Source organism: Diceros bicornis, chromosome 17, assembly GCF_020826845.1.
Source record: "Diceros bicornis minor isolate mBicDic1 chromosome 17, mDicBic1.mat.cur, whole genome shotgun sequence".
Classification (NCBI taxonomy): Eukaryota; Metazoa; Chordata; class Mammalia; order Perissodactyla; family Rhinocerotidae; genus Diceros; species Diceros bicornis.
Window position 1 is genome coordinate 40071043 of NC_080756.1, and position 25632 is coordinate 40096674.

General features: G+C 38.2%; 1 protein-coding gene across 1 annotated transcript in view; it reads left to right on the plus strand.

Moving 5' to 3' along the window:
* The window catches only part of ST8SIA1 (ST8 alpha-N-acetyl-neuraminide alpha-2,8-sialyltransferase 1), a 153820-nt gene that overhangs the window by 68506 nt on the left and 59682 nt on the right, over nucleotides 1–25632 (plus strand). The window contains exons 3-4 of the mRNA XM_058558662.1: nucleotides 14108–14217; nucleotides 20053–20145. Coding sequence (XP_058414645.1) covers nucleotides 14108–14217; nucleotides 20053–20145 — 203 coding nt within the window. The remainder of the gene's footprint in view (nucleotides 1–14107; nucleotides 14218–20052; nucleotides 20146–25632) is intronic.

Genomic DNA, 25632 nt, shown 5'->3' on the forward strand with positions numbered 1-25632 from the left:
TGACCAACCCCGAACTTTCTATTGCCAGTGCTTCTTTTAGGCTTGGCATTATGTAGTTTATTAGACTTGAAAGGAAATAATTGTAGCCTCAAAAATCACCCTGTCAATGCACATTTTTTCTCACTGAGTCAGTTAAAGGATACGTGAGCCAAATGGTCCCTCCAAGCCACTGCTGGCAAAACAACAAAAGCTTCATTTACTTGAGAATCCTATTGGTAAGTGCGAAAAAGAAAAAGGAACTATGTGTGTCTATGGGAAGTGCAGACATGGAACTACCTTTCAGCACATGAAAGGCTTGCAAGAGAGACGAGGTGGCCATGAAGAGTGGATGTAAGTGAATATGGCAAAATAAATAGGAAAAAAGACATTTTAATGACGTTTCAAAGATGTTTCAGTTTACTGATTTTGACTGTGACAAGCACATATATAAATAAAGCAATGACTATAAAGTGCAACTCCCACAAGTTTCTTAATTGAAATATTTCTATTAGAAGAAAAATTATATTGAACACATTGTTTTCATTCAGTGTTTCCATTTTAAATTAGAAATAGTAGATGTTTATTTAAATTGATTCAGTTACAAAAATGTAACATTTTAGGTAAAATGTCTAAGAGATATTAATGAAAATCAAATATGTTAGAAAAAATCTACTAAAAAGTGGGTTAAGTACATTTTTGTGATTTGATTAGGTTTTGTGGATATCTCTAGAGCTGTATTTTGCTGAGAACTTACTATATGCTAGGCTTTCTGCTAAATGTTTTGCATGCATTGTCTGATAATCCCAACATATAAGGCCGGTGTTACGTCTCCATCTTGCATGTAGAAACTGAGACTAAGAGATGTTAAGTGGCTTGCCTAGGATTTCCCAGCTAGAAACTTGTTCCAAGATGTGATTCTAAGTCGGGATTTGAACTCATGCCTGTTGAAGCCAAACTCTGTGAATTTAACCATTTAAGCTGCACTGCCTTTCCTCTCAGATTAAGTCATGCACCATAGAAAGATTATAACACAAGGAAGTCTCCCTCTGGTATGTTTGAGACAGCTGTAATAGTATGTAAGGAGATTCCATTGTGTTTTTCTTACGGAAATAGATGAATACTTCCTCAGTTGCTATCTTTTATTGATATGACCCAAGTTGTTTCAAGGTAGCTAGATGAGGAGGTTGAGTGCCAGTATACTCAGAACGATTTTTCTGGTAATTTAGCAATGTGTATCAAAAACCTTAAATATGTGCTTACTATCTGACCCAGTAATTTCACATCTAAGGATTTATCTTAAGGAAGTAATTGGACAAGTTCTCAAGGTTGTATGTATCAGGTCAGTGACAACAGGAGGAATACTGTGTGAAATGGGTCAGGGATGGCACTCTTGTTGAAGGGAGGGCTTGAAGAGGCTCTTGCACAGTGCTTTACATAAAATTAAGCAAACTTGATTGTCCACATCAAAGGAGAAAGTAGAATGGGCTGATTCCTCCTTACCTACCCACCTTTCTGGATTTGCTGCATCCCAAGATGTTTATCGCAGTGTTGTTTATTATAGTGAAAAGTTGGGAACAACCTGAAATATTCACGGTAAGGAATTGGTTAAATTATGAACCACCTATCCAGTCAAATAGTATGCTGGCATTAAAATAATGATGGAAAGATGTCTGTAATATCTTGTTATGTGAACATGCACGTTGCAACTGTATGGATGAGATGAGCTCATTCTGGTTAGAAAGCAAACAGCTGTTTAGAATGAGAGGGCTTAGCAACAGAGTGCTGAGAAATCACTGTGGGTAATATCTGAATATTCCTTAATGTTATTTTGAATAGAAATTAGGGAGACTTTTCAAATACCCTTTGGCTGCCCTTTGTCTCTTAGAGTCCTGAATGTTTCACAAACTGCCTTATGAAGGACCTATTATTTCATTTGGGCCTGGCAAAGAGAAGAGAGTGTTTCCCAATCTCTGTTTAAAAGTTCTCCAAAACATGTATTGTCCTACATCTTTCTGAATAATTTAACATTTGCACTCATCTCTAACCTCCTACTTTTTGAATAAATGTAAGTTCTCAAGGGCCCTGCTTGGGTTCTAGAGTGGAATATGCAAACAAGCTACTAGCAAACCAAATCTGGCTCTCAGAGTTATTTCGTTTGGCCTGTACTGTTTACAAAAAATCATTTGAACTGTATTGCCAACACTTAAAAACTAGGAGATCTCACATAAAAATCTGGATTTTTAGTAACACTTGGAAAAAAAAATCAGAATATCTGGCAGCATTGGGTTGCACTGCCATCAATAGGTATGAGCAGTTCCTGATTTTTGGGGGTTGGTCATCCATGTCCTCTGTTACCACAGTCCCTAGCACTCCCTATTGTCTTCCTTCCACTCCTTTATGCTACCTGTCTGGATTCTGTAGGCATTTGATTTTGCAACTCATGTGCTGGATGCTTTTAGCTCAGCACTTTATAGTTTAGCAATTTCCTTAACCTTTATACCAGTGGTCTGAAAAAGTTAAGAGAGTTGCTTCATTTGCTTAGATCCCTGGCATTTCCGGGTAAATCAATCAATCAATCAATCAATGAAAACATCTATGTACCTACTGTGGTAGGCTCTGAGGACATGAAGGGTTATAAGACGTGGTTTATACTCTTGAGTGGCTTTTTCTCCATTTGTGGAGGATGGGTATATACACAAAACGGTGGCTAGCAAATTGTACCAAATGCTAAGTGTCTAGAGTGTCTGGTTAGAGGCAATGACAATCAGTGCTGTAGGTTTTTTTGTGGCAGTGGGCAGGATTGTGGATACCAAGCCCAGAAGACGAGATTGGTCAAGGAAAGTTCTGGAGAAAGAAGACCTTAGGTTGTATTTGAGAGTGGGTAGGATCTGGTGGGTCACAAACTTTATGGTGCATATGAGTTGTGTAGGGGAAATTCAGCTTTCCAAACTCTACCCAGAGATTATGTTTCAGGAGGGTTGAAGTGGGACCAAGAATATGCATCTGTAATATGCGTTCCAGGTGATTCTGATATCCGTGGGTCATACTAAGATGGCTCTAGTAGGTAGGATGAAATAAGCAGAGGTATGAGTGTGAGTGGGGAATTTAGAGGCTATAAGATTGAGCTGATTGGAGGCTTGTATGAGGGAGTCCTGGGAGATAATCAGGGAGCAATGCTGAGAAGAAAGGGATGCTCTGGAAACAACTTCTTTGCCTTTTTCTCACAAGAAAGGATGACAGATACTTTTTATAAAGTTGGGGGAAAAAAGCAGCAGGAGCCAGTTATTCTCAAAGAAAATATTCTCTGCTTGATTTCTTCATTTTTTAATGGAATAGTTATATATGGGACAATACTAGGTTTTTTTTTTTTTTTTAATTTAATAGTTAAGCAGGCAGTTGATCCTGGTCCTGCTAGTTCAGGTGCTTAATCAGTTAAATTGGATTAACCGTTTAGCAATCTGCTGCGTTACTGAGTAATTGCACACTATTTTAGTTGAAAACAAAATAGATGTCTTAATTCACACCATGTTTTAATGGAACAAACATTGAGCTGGGGGCCAGGGTTTTCCCCCCAACACTTCATATAGTGACTTGTATGTGGTTGGTTGGCGCTCAATAAATTCTTGCCAAACGTCCTTCACTGAAATTTGCATGGTTTATAGTTCTTCATTTCTGAAAAAAATAGAATTTGATTAGTGGTTTTCTGCACCATCAAATTCCTTGGGAGTGTCTAAGTGTCACTTTCAGAAATAAGCAAGAGACCAAGAGATCAGGGAAGGGTACCCATCTCTACCTCAAACAGCATCTCCTATTTTTTCTTTTTTTGTTTTTTAATGGTTTTTTCCTCTATATGATCTTGTTTCAAAAACAACAGAAGACTTCTATTGCAAAACACACAAAATAACATCAGCAATGATAAGTTTGAGTCTCTGAAGCATTGAAGAAACGATTTGATTCAATTCCACATATATTTGTGAGCCACTGTGCACAGCTTTAATACATAATTCTCATGACTCACTGAGAATAAATGAATTTTAATGTGCTTCTGATCTGCTTCAGTTTTTGAACATTCCTTGAACTTGTAGGGAATCTTATTGGACACAAATCTTGCAGACACTTCACGGATCTTAAGGGTGAAAAATAATTTGGTAGGTAGATGATAGAGTGGGAAAAGTAGGAGGAGGAAGGGGAGGAGGCATTGTAGCAGCCTCAACAAAAGGAGAGAGACAAGAAATTCAGGCCGTGTTGGAGGAAACTCAGGTACATAAAATGGTGTGGAGGGAATGTTTTGTGTGAGCCTGGAACATGTGGTGGGCGAAAAGAATGAACAGGGAGGTGGGGGTATTGGTGGGTCCTGAATGCCTCAATGAAGGTCTCAAATGCTTTTGTTGAGACAAGGGACAAACATGGTACATTTTGTGCATTTTTTTTTGTAGGGGAGTGATTTGCACTAGCCTTTGTTTAAAGATTATTGAGGGATAATTGATATACAGAGAACTGCATATATTTAATGTGCACAATTTGATGCGTTTGGACATATGCAAACACCTGTGTTACTATCACCTTTGTTTAGAAGAATAGTTAGTACATAAGAGTGGAAGATGAATGATAGACAAGAACTAGAAGCTGACTAAGAGTAGTAAGCCATTTTTAAAAAATATTTACAGTGAAGGTGGAAAGAGAAGAATAGAAGAGCCTCTACAGAGGTAGGTGTTAGGGTGATAGCAAGAGATGAGCAGAAATGACTCCAAAATTTCTAGGCTGTATTGCTAAGAAAGTATTGGTCCATTAAAAGTAAAAATAACAGGGGGCCGGCCTGGGGGCGTAGCAGGTAAGTTCACACTCTCTGCTTCGGCGGCCCAGGGTTCACGGGTTCCGATCCCGGGCGTGCATCGATGCACTGCTTGTCAAGCCATGCTGTGGCGGCATCCCATATAAAGTGGAGGAAGATGGGCACAGATGTTAGCCCAGGGCCAGTCTTCCTCAGCAAAGAAGAGGATTGGCAACGGATGTTAGCTCAGGGCTAATCTTCCTCACAAAAAATTTAAAAAAATAAAAACAAAAATACCGGTTACTGATTACTTACCTTGTGCCAGACAGAACTCAATTAATCCTCACAGCAAGCATACATAGTGGGTATCCTTATTACAAATGAGAAGACTAAGGTTAAATTACTTGCCAGTGATCATAGAGGAAACATTAAGTCAGGACTCGGATGCTGGCAGGCTCTAGGGCAGTGCTCATCAGCAGGAAGACACACTGTCTGTATTTGCAGAAAAAGAATTTTTTGGTGGTATTTCTGCCTCGGGCGTTGAGAATGAAAGTCGAGCAATGGCGTGAAGCTTAGTTGCTGCTGCTGCCGCCGTTTTCTGTTCCACTGCTAAGAATCACCGGCCACTACCTTTGAAATATTGTGCATGCCATATTTCCTTTCCTTTCTGCCATGAAAAAAAAAAAAATACCAGTTTTGAGAACTTTTGAAATGTGGCCAACTTCAGGCTTAAAGTGTCGGCATAGCCTTCCTTACTGCTTTGGCATTCGTGAGTGGGAAATAACGTCAGTAACAAATTTCAGTTAACCGGCAATTGATTATGAAATGTTTAATAAATCTGCTGGATGGTCACATGAACTGATGTTATGTTTGGCCTCTGGAGGTTATATCCAGAATAACAGATTATATGTGAAAAATATATAAGAGTCCTTGGAATGCTTAGGTGTGATTTTTATAATGGACTGAGTCAAAGATTTTAATAGGGAAATAGTAGCCAATATATAAATATTCACATTATTCAATTTCCAGAGATGCGTCCTGTGTAGAAAGAATATTAACACTGAATGTATCCTTTTAAAATCATAATTTTATTAGTGGAATGGGGAATACAAATCTTAGCAGCAGCTTTCTGGAAATTCATTTTCATGTAATTGAATAACAAACTTCCTTGAATGATAGAGACATGCAAATATTCTATAATTAGTACTTATAAATATATATCCCCAGGCAAAGTTTTGGGTAATGTTTTTTTTAAGAATTCAATAATTAAATATCTGTAATGAGAAGCATTTGTCTCTGAAATAAATTAACTAATTACTAGATATTTTCATCATAAAAATGCTTACATGTGTAAAGTAAGAAAACAGCTGAAATTTTAATTTGCACTTCCAAAGGACTGGTTAAATGGCTATAAAAGCAAATACATATTCCTTTATTTACTGGAAAGGACCAAGGCTGCTTTTGATTCAGCTGCATCTTGACATTATTTTGCCCATTTAGCGGGGGACCGTGCTTGCTAGGGACTCGCTCGTGGGATGTTTCCAATCCTTAGTTGAAATAATAGAGTACAGAGATAAAGAGATGTGCATCCAAAGAATATTGTCGGAGGGTTGGGGGCTTAATTGATGCACTGGTTAGAATGTAATTAGGTCCTTGAGCAGGGCAGTGCAATTAAATATGTCAAGGAGGGCATAATTAGATGGGTGGCTGAGTGGTGTAATTACATTCATAAGAGGGGGGCTGTAATTAGATGTGAGGCAGGGGGTGTATTTAGATGCCTAGGTTGAGGATATAATTAACATATGGGTGAGAAATTAAATTATGTGTGTGGGTGGAGCATCATTATGTGGGGGAGTCCATGTGGATATGTGGGTGAGGGTATATAGAAATGAATGGGTCCAACTGTAATTAGATATGTGAGTTCATGTTCTTAGGGACAAAAACTTGAGATTTTCATCAATAAGAGCAGGCATATATTTGGACATCGTGACTAATAGCAGCTGGCATACAGTGACAGCCTTTCAGGCCACTGAAGGGTTGCAAATCAAAATCTCTGCTTTCCTGTTAAGACTTGAGACCCATATCTAACATTGACATCGATTCCTCTTCTTAATAGGGGTGCTTGGTGGTGGTCTAAATGCTGAATGGCTTAGTAATTTTTCTAACTTTAAAACACAACTGCATGACGAAAAAGACTCACTCCCTCCTCCTATCAAAAAGAAGAGTTTGGAGGGAATAGTAGGACAAAACAAACAATTTTCCTTTGAATTGTGAAGGGTGAAAATAAAAGTGCCAACTGCTTTAGCTGAGTATCAGCATAAAGTTACATGTGTAATAACATAATAAAATTTAGCTTGACAGCCTCACTTCTTTTTTTTTAGTTATGAAACAATGTTTATTCAGAAATATTTATGGTATTTCTCCCCTTCCCCCAAAGAATAAAAGCAATAAGGCAAAGACTGTAAGTTACCGTTAAAACAGGAACAGGGAGAGAGAGAGGGAAGCTAGAGGAAGAAGAATCTAGAGCAAGGCAGGTGCACAAATTACTCGGTGCATCCGAGAGACTCACATTGAAGCAGTGAAGTACAGTGAGAGATATAATAATAATCTGATATATTGGGTATTAAATTTAAAACAGTGGAGTCTTTTGTTGCCATCTTCAAAAGCAAGAGAGAACTTAAAAATACAACTTCGTTGCTTAGATAAGTTCTTGAAATTAAAGATATTCGGTTGGCCACTAGTCTGCTTAATCTGATTCAACATATTATTCAATTCTCATAAAGCTCTATGCCTCAGAGCCTCCTCCCATCTGTTCAGGGCTTAGATTGTTTCCAGCAGAGCTCCATTGTGGGTAGAATTCTAGTGGATTGCTTCTGACATTCCAAACTTTTTGGCTTCCTGGTGTTCCCAAGAAGCCTGGATTTAAGATTAGTGTTTTGTTTTGTTTGTTTGTTCGTTTTTTGTTTTTTGGGGTTTTTTTGCTGAGGAAGATTGGCCCTGAGCTAACATCCATGCCCATCATCCTTTATTTTGTATATGGGACGCCACCACAGCATGGTTTGATGAACGGTGTGTAGGTCCAAGCCTCGGATCTGAACCCGTGAATCCCAGGCCACTGAAGCGGAGTGCGCGAACTTAACTGCTATGCCACCGGCCCAGCCCCCTAAAGTTAGTTATTTTTTAAAACTTGGATGTAGGGACATTACAGCCTGCCCCCTAATCTCTGCCCCTGCCCTATAGTGGTTCTATAGAACATTTCTTTATTTTCGATTCTGATTTTACATCAATGCATGATGCTAATTTTTTACATTGTAGATTTGCCCCAAAGATAGCCTCGCTTGAAGACTATTATAACTTCGTTTGTAATCAGAGGGGCTCTTACTCAAATGCCATGTATTCTTGTGAAAATAGTTATCAGAGTATTGTTTAATCCAGTTCTCCATCTACTAGGTGTTTTACATTTTTCTTTTTCTCCATGCACCTTCTACCTCCTCCACTCCTCCTAAGGCAAGCTCAAACTCTAAAACAGTTAGTGATTGATGGTGGTTAATTCGGTTGCTCATAGAGATAGTGTAATTATCATCCAGGACATCTAGCTGTGTCTATGGAATGGAAGGTGAGGAGACAGGAGGTCTCCTCGTGCTGGTGGTTGAGGCCACTGGCTCTTAGTGCTTTGTTGTCTTGTGTGGATCGCATGTGAAGGGGAGGTAGAAGTGAGGTATCTGGCTTTGGAAATGATGCTTCATTTGCTTAATCATAAAAACCGTTCTGGGATGCTCTGGAGCTATTTACATAAGGCACAAAAAACAACATTTAAATTCTTCAGACTTTAATAGCATTCTTCCAGAAGTCATATTGTCAGCAAGGAATATTTTCGCAGTTGGTAGTTGTAGTTTGTTTCTGAAAAACTCTGATAGCCTGTTACAAGTCTTTTCACACTCATTCATACCCTAAAATATCAAAGACCCTAATATTTGTCATTTTTTTTCAATCTTTCTAAGATTATCTAATAGACTGGAAATCTCAACTACTTTTCTTATGCCTAAAAACTTCAGATCTCAAGTCTCAGTGTCACTTCCTCAGAGAGCTTTTCCCTAACCTTAGAGCACTCTGTACTTTTCCTATCATATTTGTTAAATTCTGTTTTTCCTGTTAGAGTGTAAGCTCTATGGCCAGGGTACATGTCTATTTGGTTCACCAGCACATTCTCAGCATCCCTGACAGCTCCTGGTCCATGACAGGTGCTCAACAAATAGTTGTTGAATGAAAAGAGGCATCAGGGCTATTTAAGAAGAGGCACAGGCTGCATGGGCCGTGGATGATGAGAAAGAGAAGGGGTGTCTCAGAAGCAAGATTCTGAATGACTTTATTAATCGGCTCATATTTAGAGAGTGGTGGGGCTCACGTTTGTTCTTCAGGTTTGGAGATTAAATTAGGTATCCATTATGACATTAAGGAAATGCCAGTTTAGATCAGGTGTTGCTGCAAGTAGATTAGATGCTGAACAAAAATCTGCTGATTAAATAACTAACTTATGGAAAAAGTTGTTGATCATCTGATCCTTCCTTAGTCTGAATATAGAGTGTTGAGCAAAAAAGATATGATACCTGCAATGATTCACACGAAACTATACATTGTAAATTCATTGATTGGTAGAAGTAGTAGATATACCCTCTAAGGGTCAATGATCAAAATATTTTGTTCAGAATCTATATAAATCTTTGAAATTGAAAGTGTCTCACACAAAAATAAACTACATATTATGATGGTCTAGCAATATAATGATAATTTTTCCCTAGAGAATTTAATTTTTTTTAGTATATAATACTGTACTAGTATCATATATTTATAGGACTTCGGAGTTTCCTGATGACATTCAAAACCTCACCTTATTTTAATTCTCCTAATCATGCTGGGAGATAGATGGGATAGTTATGATCATGCCTGACTTCCACAGAGAGATTGAGAAGCCTGGCAAACCAGAATCTGAATCTTGATAGTTAATGGAATATAGTCATTAATAAGGTGGCTGTTAACAGATGAGACAGAGACAGGTGAAAGTTTGGACAAAGATCTATAAAATGAATTCGTGGTCAAGCAATATTTTGAGCTCGTTACTGTAGTCAATCTGCCTAATCTATCCTTTCATTTAGAGTAGTATTTTTCAAGGTTAGCAGGAGGAGTGTTATTGTGGACTGTATCTTCAGATCCAGTAGATGTTTTCTGGCATGGATGCAAGGAGATACATTTGAAAAGAAAGAATATAATGCCTTAGTAAAGATACTCCTTGCCAAAATCATCATTTTCATATGAAAATGGATGATCAAAAGTTCTTTCCATGTGGTACCCAAAAAGGAGAACATCTTGTTCATACATCATTCTGGTGAGCATCGACCGTTGCAAAGTTGAGCTATTCTGTGTCTAAGATAGAATAATGATATTATTATCTTAATTTGTCAAAAAAATAGTCCACGATATTTTCTCAATTAAGTATTTCCTGTCTGTAAAGCTTTGGTGAGCTGTTACTGTTCACTGACGTCTTACCAGTGCCCAGGAGAGCGCACTCAGGCACTCAGGAAACGTTGAAATGAAATGAAATTGCTGGTGTGAGGTCTAGCAGGTGACAAAACGAAAAAGCAGCAAGCAAACATTACCAGGAAAAAAAGTCCGAAATGGCTCTTTTCCAGCGGGACTGTTGTTTGAGGGCTTTAAAAAAATTTTTATAGTACATGGACATAATAGTTAAGTTTTTTGCTAATAAAATTATTCCAGTTGTTTAGAGTTAGATACATCATTATTTTACCATGTTCCCCCAAACCGATGGAATCTAGCTATTTTGTGGCTTGAACAAGTCAGTGAACTTTGCTAGAAGGAGGAGAGGGATGAAAGAAGGGCAGGAAGATGAGTGGAGCACCATGCCCATGGCTCAGCAAGATGCTTGATACACATCATCCCATATAATCTCAGTATAATGCTGTGCAATATTATCCTCTTTAGAGCCAGGAAGTGGAACACCGAGGGGGCTGACAGCTTGCCCCACAGTCCTGCAATCTGGATGTTGAGGTAGTGTTTGTACCCAGGTTTATGCTGTTGCTGCTGCCACCGCTTCCCAGATCTGCTTGTTCTGGACCCAGATTCTTGCCCTGGAAACCTGGGATTGCTAGTCAATCTGGTTCAAGAACTTCTCTATCAACGAGGGGGGTTTAAGCTGGCTTTCACAAAGCAAACTAAATATTAGTTGAGGATGAGTGAACCCACACTTTTCAAATAAACTGTATACAAACAGATATGCAAATGTGTGTGTATAACTCACTGAGCTCAACTCAGGCTTCTGTCTTCACTCCTGAACAAAATCTGTCCTTGTTAAGGTTACCAGTCACCTCCGTGTTGCTAAATCCAGTGGCAATCTTCAGCTGTTTTCTTACTTAACCTATCAATAGCATTTGATGCAATATTTCCCCCCTTCCTTCTTGAGACACTTTTTTACTTGGTTTCCAGGACACCATACTTTCCTGTTTTTTCTCTTGTTCTATTGGCCACTCCTTCTTAGTCTCCTTTACTGACTTCTCAGTCTCCTGAGGAATGCCCCAGGATTCAGGTCTTAAACCTCTTCTGTTTATTGTCTACACTCATTCACCATCTAGTCACCTAACTTTAAATACTAACTCTATACTGATCACTCCCAACTTTCCATCTCCAGGAAAGACCACTTCCCTGACTATTCTCGTAGATCCAGTTGTTTACCAGACATTGCCACTTAAATGTCTAACAGGCTTCTTAAATATGTCACACTTGATATATTTAAAATTGAGCTCCTAATCATTCCCCCAAAACCTGCTCTTCCTGTAATCTTCTATATCCCAGTAGATGGCAAATCCATCTTCACAGTTGTTTGAGCCAAAAACCTTGGCATCATTCTTGATTCCTCTCTTTTTCTCTTACCTATTTCCATAGCATCAGCAAATCTGGTCAGCTCTTCCTCCAGAACATCTCCAGAATCTGCTTACTTCTCACCATCCCACTGCTGTCATCCTAGTCCAAGCCACCAAAATCTCTAGTCTGTTGTTACAGGAGACTCCTAACTGGTCTGTTTCTTTTTGCCCATGACATCTTACAGCCTATTTACACAGGAGCAGAGTGATTGTTCCAAAATATGACATAATGTCACTCCATTGCTCACCCTCTGTTGACTTGATTCTCATCTTAGAATAAAACTCAGAGTCTTTACCATACCCTACAAGGCCCTACAGATTTTGTTCTCCAACCTCCCCACCAGTTAACTCTGTGATCTGCTCTCCTACTTCTCTGCCCCTTGCTTACTCTCCAGACAGAATGGGCTCTTTGCTCTTCCTTTCACACCCCAGGAATGGTCCCTCCTCTAGGTCTGCACCAGTGGTTCCCACCGATATCTGTAAGGCTCACTACCTCATCTCCTTCAGGGATTTGCTTAGATGTCTCCTTTGAGTTCTTTCCTGATCATCCTATTTAAATTGCAATTCCTCTTCAAAACTGTTTCCTGATCCTCTCATGCTGACGATTTGTTCCTTTCCACAACCCATGTCATCATCTGACATACTATTCATTTTACTCATTTATCTTTATTTGTTTCCCCACTAGAATGTAAGCTCCAGGGAAACCGGGATTATTACTTTTGTCCCTGTCACCCAGGACAGTGCCTGGAACATCGTAGCGCTTAGTAAATACTTGTGGAATAAATGAATAGCTGACTTGAGCGTAAATACTTAAATCTACTTCTGACAAGTTATAGATCTAGCTAATGTGTTTCTAGTGTTGATTTCAAACCCTCCTCTCAGGACCGACTGAGAAAAATGCCACGTATCATCGTGGATCCCCCTGGACATGTTAGAGTGCTGTCCGTGGCCTGTCCCTCCGCTGTATCTGCTCTGGAGTTCTCTGGACTGGTCTCTGTTGTCATGCAGGGAATTCTTAACTCTCTGCTGCCAAATGCTTAGACTTCACATCTCAAGTACTGTATCTTTATCAACGAATTTTCATAGCTCTGGCTGTTCCTTTTACGTACTAGAAATCAAGTGCAGTTCTCTGCTTGTGCTGCATTAAGTGCCTACCTCAGCTACCAAAGGCCACACAGACTCCTGGAATTTTTTTTTTCTGGTTTCATTATTTTAGACCCATGAAAAACCCTTAGAGTATATATTCATGTGTTTGTTCCATTTATTCTTTTGGTATAATCCATATTATTTGCTTCACATTCATCCAGGTTGGCCTATTTAATATCCATATAGTTATTTTATGCATCAGTTATGTCTGTGTAAGGTCTTCCCTAAAAGAACTCCAACCACTGTGCTTTGCTTCAGCAAGCAGGAAATTCTGTGCCTCGTGGTTCTTGCTGACTCAGCTGAAAGAGACCGAATGACGCATTTCACTTTCGGGGGCTATTGCTGGGTTTTGATATTCCCTGGTACTATAAATAGCACTTCAGGGAACACTCAGGTACATTGAACATTTTCTTTGCAGCCCAATTCAATGTTTGCAGAAGGAAAGTCACATGCTCTCTGGTTCAGCACAAGTCCCTTGCCCCGTGTGCCTCCTAAGTTCTAAGCAGACCCACCCAGAGTGTTCATTTGCTCATAAACACAGCATTTGCTCTCAGCATACTTTTGTGCCTTTGTTTATGCTGCTTTCTCTGCCTGGCAGAATCCTACTCATTCTTTAAGATTCATCTCGAGTGAGAAAGCTTCCTCTGAGTTGGCTTGGCAGTTCTTGTTCTTCTATGGGATTCTCCACAGCATTTGGAGCATCCTTCTTCTACAGCAATTTCAGCATTACATTAGAGTCTGTTACATAAGTCTATATGTTCACACACTCCTCATGTCCCAAAATGTGAATCCTGAGGCCTGTGACTTCTGTATCTTTGTATTTATCCCCGATAGTTAGTATAGGAAACTTTCAACAACATTTGTTGAGTGAATGGCTGATTGTATGAATGAATTTTGAAATTGCATTCAAATAGGGGAATAGAATTCATTTGAGTTTGTTCCCAGCTTAATACCTTTAAAAATAATCCTATGTTTAGGTTGGATTTTTCTATTTTTCCTAGCAGACATCCTCTACTATGTGTGTGACCAGTTTGATAACAGTAAAAAATGTTATTATATTTAAATACACGTCAGGGAGCTTAAAACAATTTTTTTTTTTTAATTTCAAAGGAAAGGCTAGTTTGTTCCTTGCAAACTGCTAGTCATCTTTCTTTCTATGTGCTCTTTTCGCCCTGCCCAGTCTTCAATCAAATTCCTCTAAGGGTCTGCTGTAAACAATGATTTTGTGAGCGGTTGTGTGTTCTCTGCAGTGAAAACCCACCTTGTTTTCTGTTGCTAGGCAACCCCATTCCAGCTGCCCTTGAAGAAATGCGCGGTGGTGGGAAATGGTGGGATTCTGAAGAAGAGTGGCTGTGGCCGTCAAATAGATGAAGCAAATTTTGTCATGCGGTAAGAGAGAGCACCCACAGCGTGGCCTCTGCCTTCTCTCCTTTTCCCCACCCCTCCAACAAGCCCTGGGGCCTTTCAGAACTAGTCACTTGTGATTAATCAGTTGTAGCTGTTCTTTAGCTTCCCTTCAAGGTCATATACCAGTGAGTTTAGGAGAGGGCCAGGAGAGCAAGGAAACATGCCCCAAGAAAGAACAAAGCTGAGAAAGGCTCAGAGATCATGGGGAGACAGTCTATTGCGAATAAAGGCAGCAGGGAAAAGTGGAGACACTCAGATTTTATTTTAGATTATACAATCGGGTGGTTAAAACTTGAAAAATTTTTCTTAAGATTAACTCTATGAATAAACATTTTCATTTATTCATTCTACACCCTTTTCTTCATTTCTCACAAAAGCATTTGTGAGTAGCAAGTGGGATTTGAAGAGAGATCTGATCTGTGCATAACTAGGAAAACTGAAAGGAAGGAGGGGGAATAAATCTCAAGCAAGAAGGAAGCTTGGTGAGGGAACTGAGCAGAGTGGTGATGCATACATCAGTTACAGCAGAAAACAGGAGGCTTCTGCGGGGACATGTAAAGGAATTGCTAAGACACATTCAGCCAAGGGTAGAGACCATCGAACTGTAGTGGCGCCAACCTGCACTGTTGGGTGATTTTGACCAGAAGAAAAGACAGCAAGTTTGATTGATATAGGTTTGGGATTATCTGGGTGAGAGAGAAGAAAGACAAGGAGTAACAACACTGAGGGTCCTGGCTAGAGAGAGTGTGAAGTGACACGCCTTGAAGTCTGGGCTGGATAGGATGTGAGCCCTGAGAAGCGTGAAGGAGAAAGGAAAGGACCAAATGGGGCCACATGACAGGAACATTCAGAGCCCTGGAGGGGTAGAGGGATGGGAAAGATGGGGGGGGAGATGGAATAATAAGACAAAGAATGGCCCACTGGAGTTGACAGTTTCGGAGCTTAGCTTCTCCAGGGATGATCAGACGTGTTCTAGAAAAAAGAAGACATTCGTTACTGAAGAAGTGTAGGAGTTTTGAGGCTAGACTGTGGAGGGTTTTTCAGATGGGACTCAAAGTCTCACTGAAGTGAGACTGACTATGAACCAGGTGCCAGAAGGCTCCGGGGCCAGCCCCTCTGGGGCTGAGTTCTAAGGAACGCAGAGGGCAGAAAGCTGAGCAAAAGAGGAGGGAGGATTTGGTTTTTGTGTTCATCTTTAAGGATAAATAGATAATGGTCTAGAAGTGGCAAAAGGTAGCTAAGAAAACACTAAACCACCTCTGAGCTCTGATCTAAGTGGAGTAGGGGAGAGTAAAGACTCTGACTGTTCCAGGGGAACCCACGTACTTGGGGGAGGGCCACATCGACTCTCAGAAAAGCAGAGTTGGGCTCCTTGAAACTCTCCTTATCTCACTGATGGAGCCTGCAGCAGAGTGGGGAGATCCTTCCATATCTGTCTGTCCTTCAGGGAGCTGCCCTGCCAGAGGTTTTCCAATGTAGGACTGTGTTTTCCTGTCCATTGCAATTATTATTATTTTTTGGAAAAATATACAAACAGTAGGAAGATGGAGAAAATAAAAATGTAGTTCTCTTTATTTATGTCAATAAAACATCTGTTTATTGAGCACCTTCACTATATTGGGCCTCAGCGGGGTCTGGAAATGGTGGGTTGAACAGTTCTGTCATGGACTTAGAACCTGGAGATGGGCTAGTGCTATGACTGGGTGACTCAGAGACAGGCAGTGGGGGAGCGGGGAGCTTCTGAGGAAAAGTGGTGTCTGGGCCGAGCCCTCTCTTCATTCCACCCTGGGCACAGGAACAACTTTTTCAAGACTCTAAGGTGGGAAAGACACGAAGTGATGTCTCAGTGTTGTGAGCCATGGGGAGAGTGCCATGAGATGGGGCTAGAGAGGTGTTTAAGCTACAGGAGTGGATACAGTCGCCTAGGGAGTATAGGTAGATGAGAAGAGCAGAGGCCCTGGGCCAAGTCAGCCGCCACTCCAATATAGTAGCATTAAGTGAAGGCTGAGGAGCCAGCAATGAAGTAGGTCGGAGGACAAGCCCTTGCCACTAACTAGCTCTGTGACCTACAGCGTGTCATTTTACCTTTGCTGGGGCTCAGCTTTCTAATTTACTTGAGGAGGTGGGAGCAGACAATTCCTCAAGCCTTTCCGTTGTGGAACTCGATTCTATCTGTGATTATATGAATACTTTATAATTGTAATGCAGTTCATGTAATCTAGTTTAAATTTTCAGATTGCTCTCCAGTATAAGTTTATTTGCTCTTTCTGAAAACCATGTAAAGAAGAAGGAGTGGATAGTATACTCACAGATTCAGGGAAGCGAAGTGATTTCAAGAGATCTTAATCCGCTGTAGAAGGAGGCAGTACAATACATGTACTTCATATTATTCCTGAGCACGTATGCCTGTGTGTGATTACATTGAGGAAGATGGATATTTTAAACTTAACATGTAGAAGACAAGGCCTAAGCGTCTTAGGGGGTTATCTAGTGGGGATATGTTTTTCTCAAATAAAAAAGACTAAGTTTGTTTTGTATGCAGTAAATGTTGATATATTCAAGTTCCAAATTAATGAGTGGCTGTGATTAGAGTACCCAGAGCACTATTAAGTATAATGTTCATAGAATGATGAGGGAGGTGAGAATTGAAAAGAATTCAAAGAAGGTAGCATTGTAACTAGAGCTATGTATGCATCTACCTTGGATTTAATTTCAATAGCGCCAGTTTCATGACACATTTGAATTTTTAAAAAGCTTTATTTGTGGTTTACGACATGGGAGTAATTAAATGTTGATAAGTTGTTCATAAATTTATTCTTATTTGGCCATTTATGGGTCTATTTGTAGATAGTTGCTTAATACACAGTTTGGGAGGCATCCTTAGAAAATTGAGGTAGTATCATATATTCAGAAGTAAACATTGAGTGAGTAAATATGATGAGAGAGTATGTAATATGTCTGGTCCTAGTCTATAGGGTGCATGGGCAGTTATAGTGAGAGAGGAGATCCCGAAATACCCTTACCCCTACATAGTTACAGATCAAAATGTCTTCCAGAACTAGGATATAACAATGCTGTAAGTTTTTTTGCTTAGACGTTTTCAAATACATCTTTCAATGCTGAAAATCAATTTCCCATTTTTCAAAGTAAACATTTGCTCTGTAACCAAAAACAACACTTTAAAAAATGATATTGTTGAATAAAATTTATCTGGAAGGTCTGTAAGACAGAGGAAAAAGTGATTGCCTCTCAGAGAGAAATTGGGTGGTTCAGGCATCCAAGTGAGGACAACATAATTTTGGTGCCTTTAAATTATGCTCAAATGAGTGTTTTGCATACTTAAGTATACGTAAAAGAAGTAATTTGAAGATTTTTTCTATTTAAAGATTCCTGTCCACCAAGCCCATTCCCCACCCACCTCTAGTCCCCAATTCAAAGAATATTCATTTCTCATCAGTTCTGTCGTCACATCTTTTAGGATCACACTGAGCACAGTTACTAAGACACTTTAGCCATTAATAGCTGTTAATTGTACCAACAAGGGATAATGCAAAGTTTGAAACACTTTTACTCAATTATGCCTTATTAGAAACAATTTGACTGTATTAAATGGGCCTTTTATGTACATCTATGTAATTATCAATTTAAGAGTTGAGGAGCTAAAATTATAGTGTGCTTTTTCTAAGAAAAGAGCTACAAGGAAGTGTCACAGACATTTGCACTTGAAGAGAAAGTTTACCCAGAAGAACTTAAGACAGATTTTTACACCAAAATACAATGTCGTTATTTTCCAGAAATGCATTTATAAAATATTATCTTTATTGTTTTAAGCATTTCCCTCTGTTGTAGGATTTGGCAGTCGAAGTTTTTCTTAAGCTTTTACTCTGTCGTCAGAGGTATGAAGGGACCCAGACATGTGAGCCAGGGATCAACCTACAAGGAACACACAGAAAAACAAAGTATTTATTCGTGAAAACCAACTTGCTTCATTTAGTAATGACAAAACAGGTTGACCGCTCTTCCTAGCAATATTCAGAGCTTAGAGTTTTGGTATATTGTGGTTGATTCTCAAATGTTAATAAAGGACTATCAAGATCAAAGCTTCTTTAAGAGACAAATGTCCAAATTTTGGCCCATGTTTTATCCTGGAACTCTGTGTCTTTGCAAAGATCAGTTAAATCACAAGACTACAGTCAGCACCACTGCCGAGTGAGCTTGATTGTTAACACATAAACTCACTACCTCACAAGGGTCCTCAGAAACTGCATAGGATATGGTGCACCCACTAGACTGCAGACGCCTCAAGAGGCGGCGCTTCCGCTTAGCTTCCCCCAGGCTCCCCACAATGCCCATTGTGTTCATTCTCAGTGGGCACTCAGCAAAAAAATCACCAACTGGCTGAGTAATTAATCTGTGGGTAGCTGCCAGAAGAACCAGTATCTCATTACCAAAGAGCAGATGAAAGGAAGAGTCCAAATCAACTGAGACAAGTTGCCGCCTAAGACGCCCTGATGTGGTAGGAGTCACAGGGTAAATACAAGACAGCATCGAGGAACTTGAGCTGATCAGCTGAGTGGATGCACGGACAATTCCATGTCCTGGGAGAAATTTGTAGGGAAAATTTAATAGTTGAGAAATGACAGAGACCTTAATGTTTGTAAGATCTCTTTCCTTACATATAAACTATGCTTTAGTTTGTTGAAGTAATAAGAAGTTAGAGGCACCCTGATATGGTGGGAGTCAAGTTAGAGATTATGGGTGGAGAAGAGAATTTAGGACACAGTAATAAAAAAACCTGACAGAAACTATAGACTCATTTGGGATTTTCATAAATAATAAATATATATTTAATTATATTTATATGATATTTCTGATATGTGATATTTTTGCGCTGTTAGTGTGTGTGAAGCATCAAGGTAGGGACTTTTCATACATTTCTTCCTTTAATCATTACAACAACCTTGTTGGAGGGGAAAAGTCATTATTCTCATTTTGTAATGGGGAAACTGAGGCCAGGCAAATGAATTAACTTGCCTCACGTCACACTGGCAGAAAGCCATGGGATTTGGATTTGCAGTTGCCGTATTTTCCATTGTAAACATTCATAAGACATTGTGGCCAAGGAAAGTAACCGGGGCTGGGGTGGTGTGTGTGTGTGAGGGAGGGGAAGCTGTTTCTGTCACCGGGAAAACATCACCTGTACTCTTTCCCATGGCTGAAGTGGGATGGTGGAGAATCAGTGCATTTCTTTAGATGACAGATCATTATGCCTTCACCAGTAGTCAACCTATACATTGCTCATGTACCCAAAAGTCGGCCATGCATTGATTTAGGTGGCCGAGTTTGCCCTGAATGTACTATTATAATTTAGAATTTGGGAAAAGAAAGAAAAACACAAGCAAATGAAGTTCTTCCTTGTCTCTTGAGGTTTGTGGCAATGCAGAGAACACTGTATAGGTCCTGTGTCCTTTAGTGTACCACATCCTACTGAGCTCAAATTTCAAGTCTTAATACCCTTTCCTACCACCTCAAACATATTTTGAATGGAATAAATTCATTCTAGTTACGTCTCTTTCCTATCATAGATCATTTAGCTCTCTAGCTGACATCTTCTTTCTTCTAAAACAGGACTAGTTTTTATGACAGCATTTTGAAGATGCTGATAGTTAGTCATCTAATGTCTATTAAAAGGAAGAGGTGGTAAAAACAGTTACTTGTGAATTGAGCTAGACTTAGTAAAATTCGTATTTGTCATGATAACTGACTTGATTTAAAAGTACGTAAATCATTCTAAAATGTTCGTTCTTGTTTCTCTAGATGCAATCTTCCTCCTTTGTCAAGTGAATACACTAGAGATGTTGGATCCAAAAGTCACTTAGTGACAGCTAACCCCAGCATAATTCGGCAAAGGTAAGAGTTTATGACATCTGTTTGTGAGGAACTAAAGGGGAAGGTTTTTGAAGTATATAACATTTTAAAGGCAGTGAGCATAATTCAGTTTGGGAAACAAAGAAGCAAACCATCTGGACAGGCAGGAAGGATGAAGGAGGGAATTGTAAATAAACTAGGCAGGCTTATGGGAATCCAAACACTATTTCATGCTTCCTCTGGGATTCTGTCTCTTGCCATTAGAGATGGTAGAAATAACATGAGAATCTATTGTTTTGCTCAGAAAGCAATACAATATCCTGCTTCCTCGTTAATACTACTTTCCAATTTGTTGACTTCAGTCCCAACTCATCAATTGGCATTGATTGGTGAACTGAATTAATGTCAATTTTATTAAAGAATAAAAAACAAAGAAATAACCAATCTACTGCATATGCATGCATGAAAATAGCAATATTGTTGGAATGTACAGGAGTGCGTGATTATATGATATTATAATATATTACGTTACATTATATTCAATCAGATTTGGAAAAGCAGGTGGAAAATTCTTGCTCTGGTATCGATTCCAGATATCTTGGCAGCTGCTGTGGGAGCTTCTGAGGGTCGGTCTCTAATTTATGAAGCCCATCAGTGAGCTATCAGCTGTTTCTCCAAGGTCTGTTCATAGTAGAGGATGACTCAAGCTCTGTGAAAAGAGGAGTCAAATGTTGCCTTTATACTCTCCTGTGTAGCTACCAATTTGAAGTGAAATATCCCAACTTTCTGGGCTCAGGAGCTTGTCATGTAAGGAAGTCCTGTCCAAGTGAACAGCACTAGTGTGTCACCTTATAAACAATACTGCACTACGTGTTTTGGTTCATAAGTAAGCATTCTTGTAAAATAGATGTCCAGAAACACACCCAACAATTTTAATTTTGACAGATATTGCGAAATTACCTTGCAGAAATCTAGTATTTACTTTCTCTTCACTAGTGGATAAGACTGCCTGTTTCGCAATACTGAAAACATTATGTACTATCAATTTTTTTAATTTCTGTCAGTTTGTTGGGTGAAAAATGATACATTATTTTTTACTTAATATGCATTTTTTATGAATACAAGAAGGGCTGAGTGGGTATTGACTATTAGTATTTCTTCTGACTTGCCTGTATGTATTTTTTGTTCATTTTGTGCTTTTTTTCTTTTAAAAACTATTTTCCTGTTGATTTATAGGAACTGTTTATATTCTAGATATTAAATCTTTATTTGCTATATATGTACCAAATATTTTCTTCTAGTCTGTCACATGTCTTTTAACTTATGTTCAATCAGAATTTAACATTCTTTATGCAATGAAATTTTTTGGTCTTAAAGAAACCTTTAAGGTTTCTTTTTTTTAAAAAATCTTTCTTTGGGGGCCAGCCTGGTGGCGTGGTGGTTAAGTTCACGTGCTCTGCTTTGGTGGCCTGAGGTTCATGGGTTCGGATCCCAGGCACGGACCTACACACCGCTCATCAGGCCGTGCTGTGGTGGCATCCCAAATACAAAATAGAGGAAGATGGGCACAGATATTAGTTCAGGGCCACTCTTCCTCAGCAAAAAGGGGAAGATTGGCAACAGATGTTAGCTCAGGGCCAATCTTCCTCACCAAAAAAAAAAAAGCAAACTTTCTTTGGACAATCTTCCTTATCCACATCCCCTCCAGTGAGAAAATATTATCCTGTATTTCTCTAGTGCAGTTATAGTTTCATTTTTCATATTCAAGAAATTTAATCCATGTGAATGTGTTTATTTTTATAACAATAATTTTATTATTTTTCAACAAAAATATATGTTCATTATAAGAAATTGAAACAAAAGAGAAGAGTACAAAGAAGAAGGTAAAAAAAATCACCCCAAATCTCACCATTTGTAAATAACTGTAATTAACTTTAGGTAAATTTTTCCAGATATTCATATATTCTTCAGAACTTTGAAGCTATTGTTTCATTACCTTCTTATACCCAGTGTTGTCAGTCGGAAGTCTAATGGAAATCTATTTGTTCTTTTTCAAAGGAAACCTTTCTTTCCTATTGCCACTAAAAGCTTTGAAAAATTTCTTTTTATCATTTAAATTCAGAAAGTTTATCAAGATATATCTTAGAGTGGGTCTTTTCTCTTTGATGTTGCTTGGCACATTAATGAGAGGTTCTTTTAGTTGGAAGACTTGGGGGGTTTAGTGGTTAAGAGTCTGTGCTCTGTAGCAAGATGACTTAGGCTTTACTCCTTGTTCATCCACTTAGCAGCTGTGTGGGTGTGGCTAAGTTATTTAATAGTTTCTCCTTCTGTTTCTTCATCTGTAAAGCAGGGATAATAATACTTACATAATAGATTTACTGTAATGAATTAAACTACATATGTATGCATATGTACATATGTGTATAAATATGTGTGTGGATATATATCTATATATATTATAATTAAATTTAATGCTTAGAACAGTGCCTGGTATATTGTAAGCACTATATAAACATTGGCTATCATTAGTATTATTTTCCATCTCTCTGAACATTCTCTCTCTTATATGCCTGATTATTTCCTCTTCTCCATTGTATTTGCCCTCTCTTTCTAGTCTTCCTATTATATGGATGTTAGAACTTCTTGGTCTATTATCTATGACTTCTAACTCTTTTCTTGTATTGTATAGCTGTGTGTATGTGTGTGTGTGTGTGTGTGTGTGTTGTGCCCCAAGAATAACCCCTTTTGACTCACTAAATCATATTTTAGTTGTGTTCATTCTGCTATATAGTCTACCATTTTCATTTTTTAAAATTATGTTTTTGTTTTCTGTGAGCCTAATTATTTCTTTTTCAAAGCAGCACATTCTTTTTTTACAGGTAGGATGTCCTCTTAAATTTCATCAAGGGACTATTAACGGACTTAAAAGTTTTGTGTTTTTGTTTATTTCTATATTCTAGATTGTTTCCTTTGTTTTGGGGGTTTAATGCTATATTTATGATCTGACTTTTTCAAAAATTTGAATTTTATTTTTTTGTTTATTTTTGTCTGATGTCTGTTTGCTGACAGTGAATATAGGTATACTACTTTCATAGTAAACAATTAGTTTTTAAAATGTCACTGAAAACCAAAAATGCCAGTCAAATTTGTGAGTCAGTAAATTAAATGAATGACCAAAATTCAGTGCTTGATATTTAATTTTTAGTGGGGCTTGTTTGTTGATGTAGCTAATGTAGCATAGCCAGGAGTCGGGAAGAATGAGAAAGCAGAACATCACTCTTTTGTAGTTTAGTTATTGGCTTTCACTCAATTCTTGTTTTTCGTTTGGTTTTTTTTTTTTCAGAGGGTGGGAGTCTGATCAGGAATATGGAGAAAATCACCACTGGTGATGGGTCTCTTTCATTCAGTTAAATGGGTTGATGTTTTGGGAATTCTAAGAATGCAGTTTTAAAAATTGGGGTGGGTTTATCTCAGATTCAAGAGAACGAGCAAAGGGGTAAGAGAATACTTACAGAAATGTTTAAGAACTTTTAAAATAATCTTAAATAATAACTTCTTAAATAATTACAGATTCACAAGTTTTAAAAAGGTACGGAAAGGTCCTATGAACTTTTCATCTGGTTTCCCCCAATGGTAACATCTTGCATAACTGTAGCACAATACTTTAACTATTACTTTGAGTTGGAAATAAAATAACTTTTAAAAAATAAATGTTCCTGTGGAGGTGAATTGAAACATTCAGCATATTAAATTCAAAGGCGAAAGATTCTGTTTTCCTAGCTAAATCTGTGCAGTTGGTAGTATAATTTTAACAGGAACATGGAAAAGAATATTTAAACCAAGATTTAGAGCAAGATGAGAGATAGAGATGTTGAGATTATATTTTTGAGAAAAATTATAATAACTACAGAAGGAGAAAGGAAAGGGTCAAAAATTAAATATTTATGAAGAAAAGTAAACCTACTGGTTAAGACTTAAGTTCAGTATAAAGAACTAATGCAAGGCAAACAAGAATCATTATTATTAATATTGATCAATATTTAGTCAATGTTTCTATACACTAGGTTCTGTGCTCTTTGTATGCATTGCCTCAATTAATCCTCAAAACAACTCTAATAGGTAGGCAGTATTTTAATTTGTGTATTTAGAGGAGAAGAAACTTGTGACTTGGTAAATTTAGTCACCTGCTCATACTCATAGCTGCTACTGATCTGAGACTTGACCCAGACATGCCTCAATCCATAGCCAGTGACCATCACATCTCCCAGCCTTTCCAGGTGATCCATGTATTGCACAAAGAGACTAAATAGAGTTTCACAAGTGATAAATCACTTTGGAAAAGTGAGTGAAAGTTTCATTTAAAAAAATGGATTCAGGGTAGCAAGGTTTTTGGATACAAAATCAAAATGCATACAGTAATTCCATTTTATGAAATAAAGAAAAAATATACCATTTACAATAGCATCAAATAATATACTTAACAATTAAATGAAAAAGCAAGCCCTTATGGAAAAATTATGGAATTTTATTGAGAGACATTTCAGATAACTTGACTAAATGTACTGATTTACCAGGTCCATGATTGAAAGACTCAGTATTGTAAAGGCATCAGTTCTACCCAAATTGATCTATACATTCATTGAAGTTCCAGTAAAATAACATAGGCTTTGTGATTTCTTAAGCACTAGTTAAATAGTACTAATTATAAGAGAAAAGACTGATAAGTTTGATTTATTAAAACTAGGAGCTTTTTGGGCCAGCCCCGTGGCTTAGCGGTTAAGTGCGTGCGCTCCGCTGTTGGCGGCCTGGGTTCGGATCCTGGGTGCGCACCAACGCACCGCTTCTCCAGCCATGCTGAGGCCACGTCCCACATACAGCAACTAGAAGGATGTGCAGCTATGACATATAACTATCTACTGAGGCTTTGGGGGGAAAATAAATAAATAAATAAAATCTTTAAACAAAAAAACTAGGAGCTTTTATTCATAAAAAGATGGTAAAAATCGGACAAATATAGCCACATTGTAGAAGACAACAACTAGCAAAGGACTCATATCCAGAATCTATGAATAACTCTTTCATATTTAATTTAGAAAGAAATTAATTTAATATGAAAAACAGGAAACCCAATAGGAAAATAAGTCAGAGTTGAACCAGCACTTTAAAGAACAAGTCCAAATAGCCAATAAATGAATGAATATATGCTCTACTTCATTAGTAATCAGAAAAATGTAGATAAAAATCCTAATGAGATATCATTACATACCCATCAAGTTGGCAGAAATTATTCCAACTGTTGGTGAGGATGTGTAGCAACTGAAAGATCATATGTGCTAGTTGGAGTGAATATAGCTACAACCACTTTAGAATGCATTTTGACATCATCTGCTAGAGTCGAAGATGCACATATCCCATGGCCTAGCAGTTCCATTCCTAGGTAAATACTCTAGAGAAAAAGAGCATTAATATAAAGAAGAAATATTTGAAAGTTGTTTATAGTAGCTAAAAATTAAAATAGTTGATTGTGCA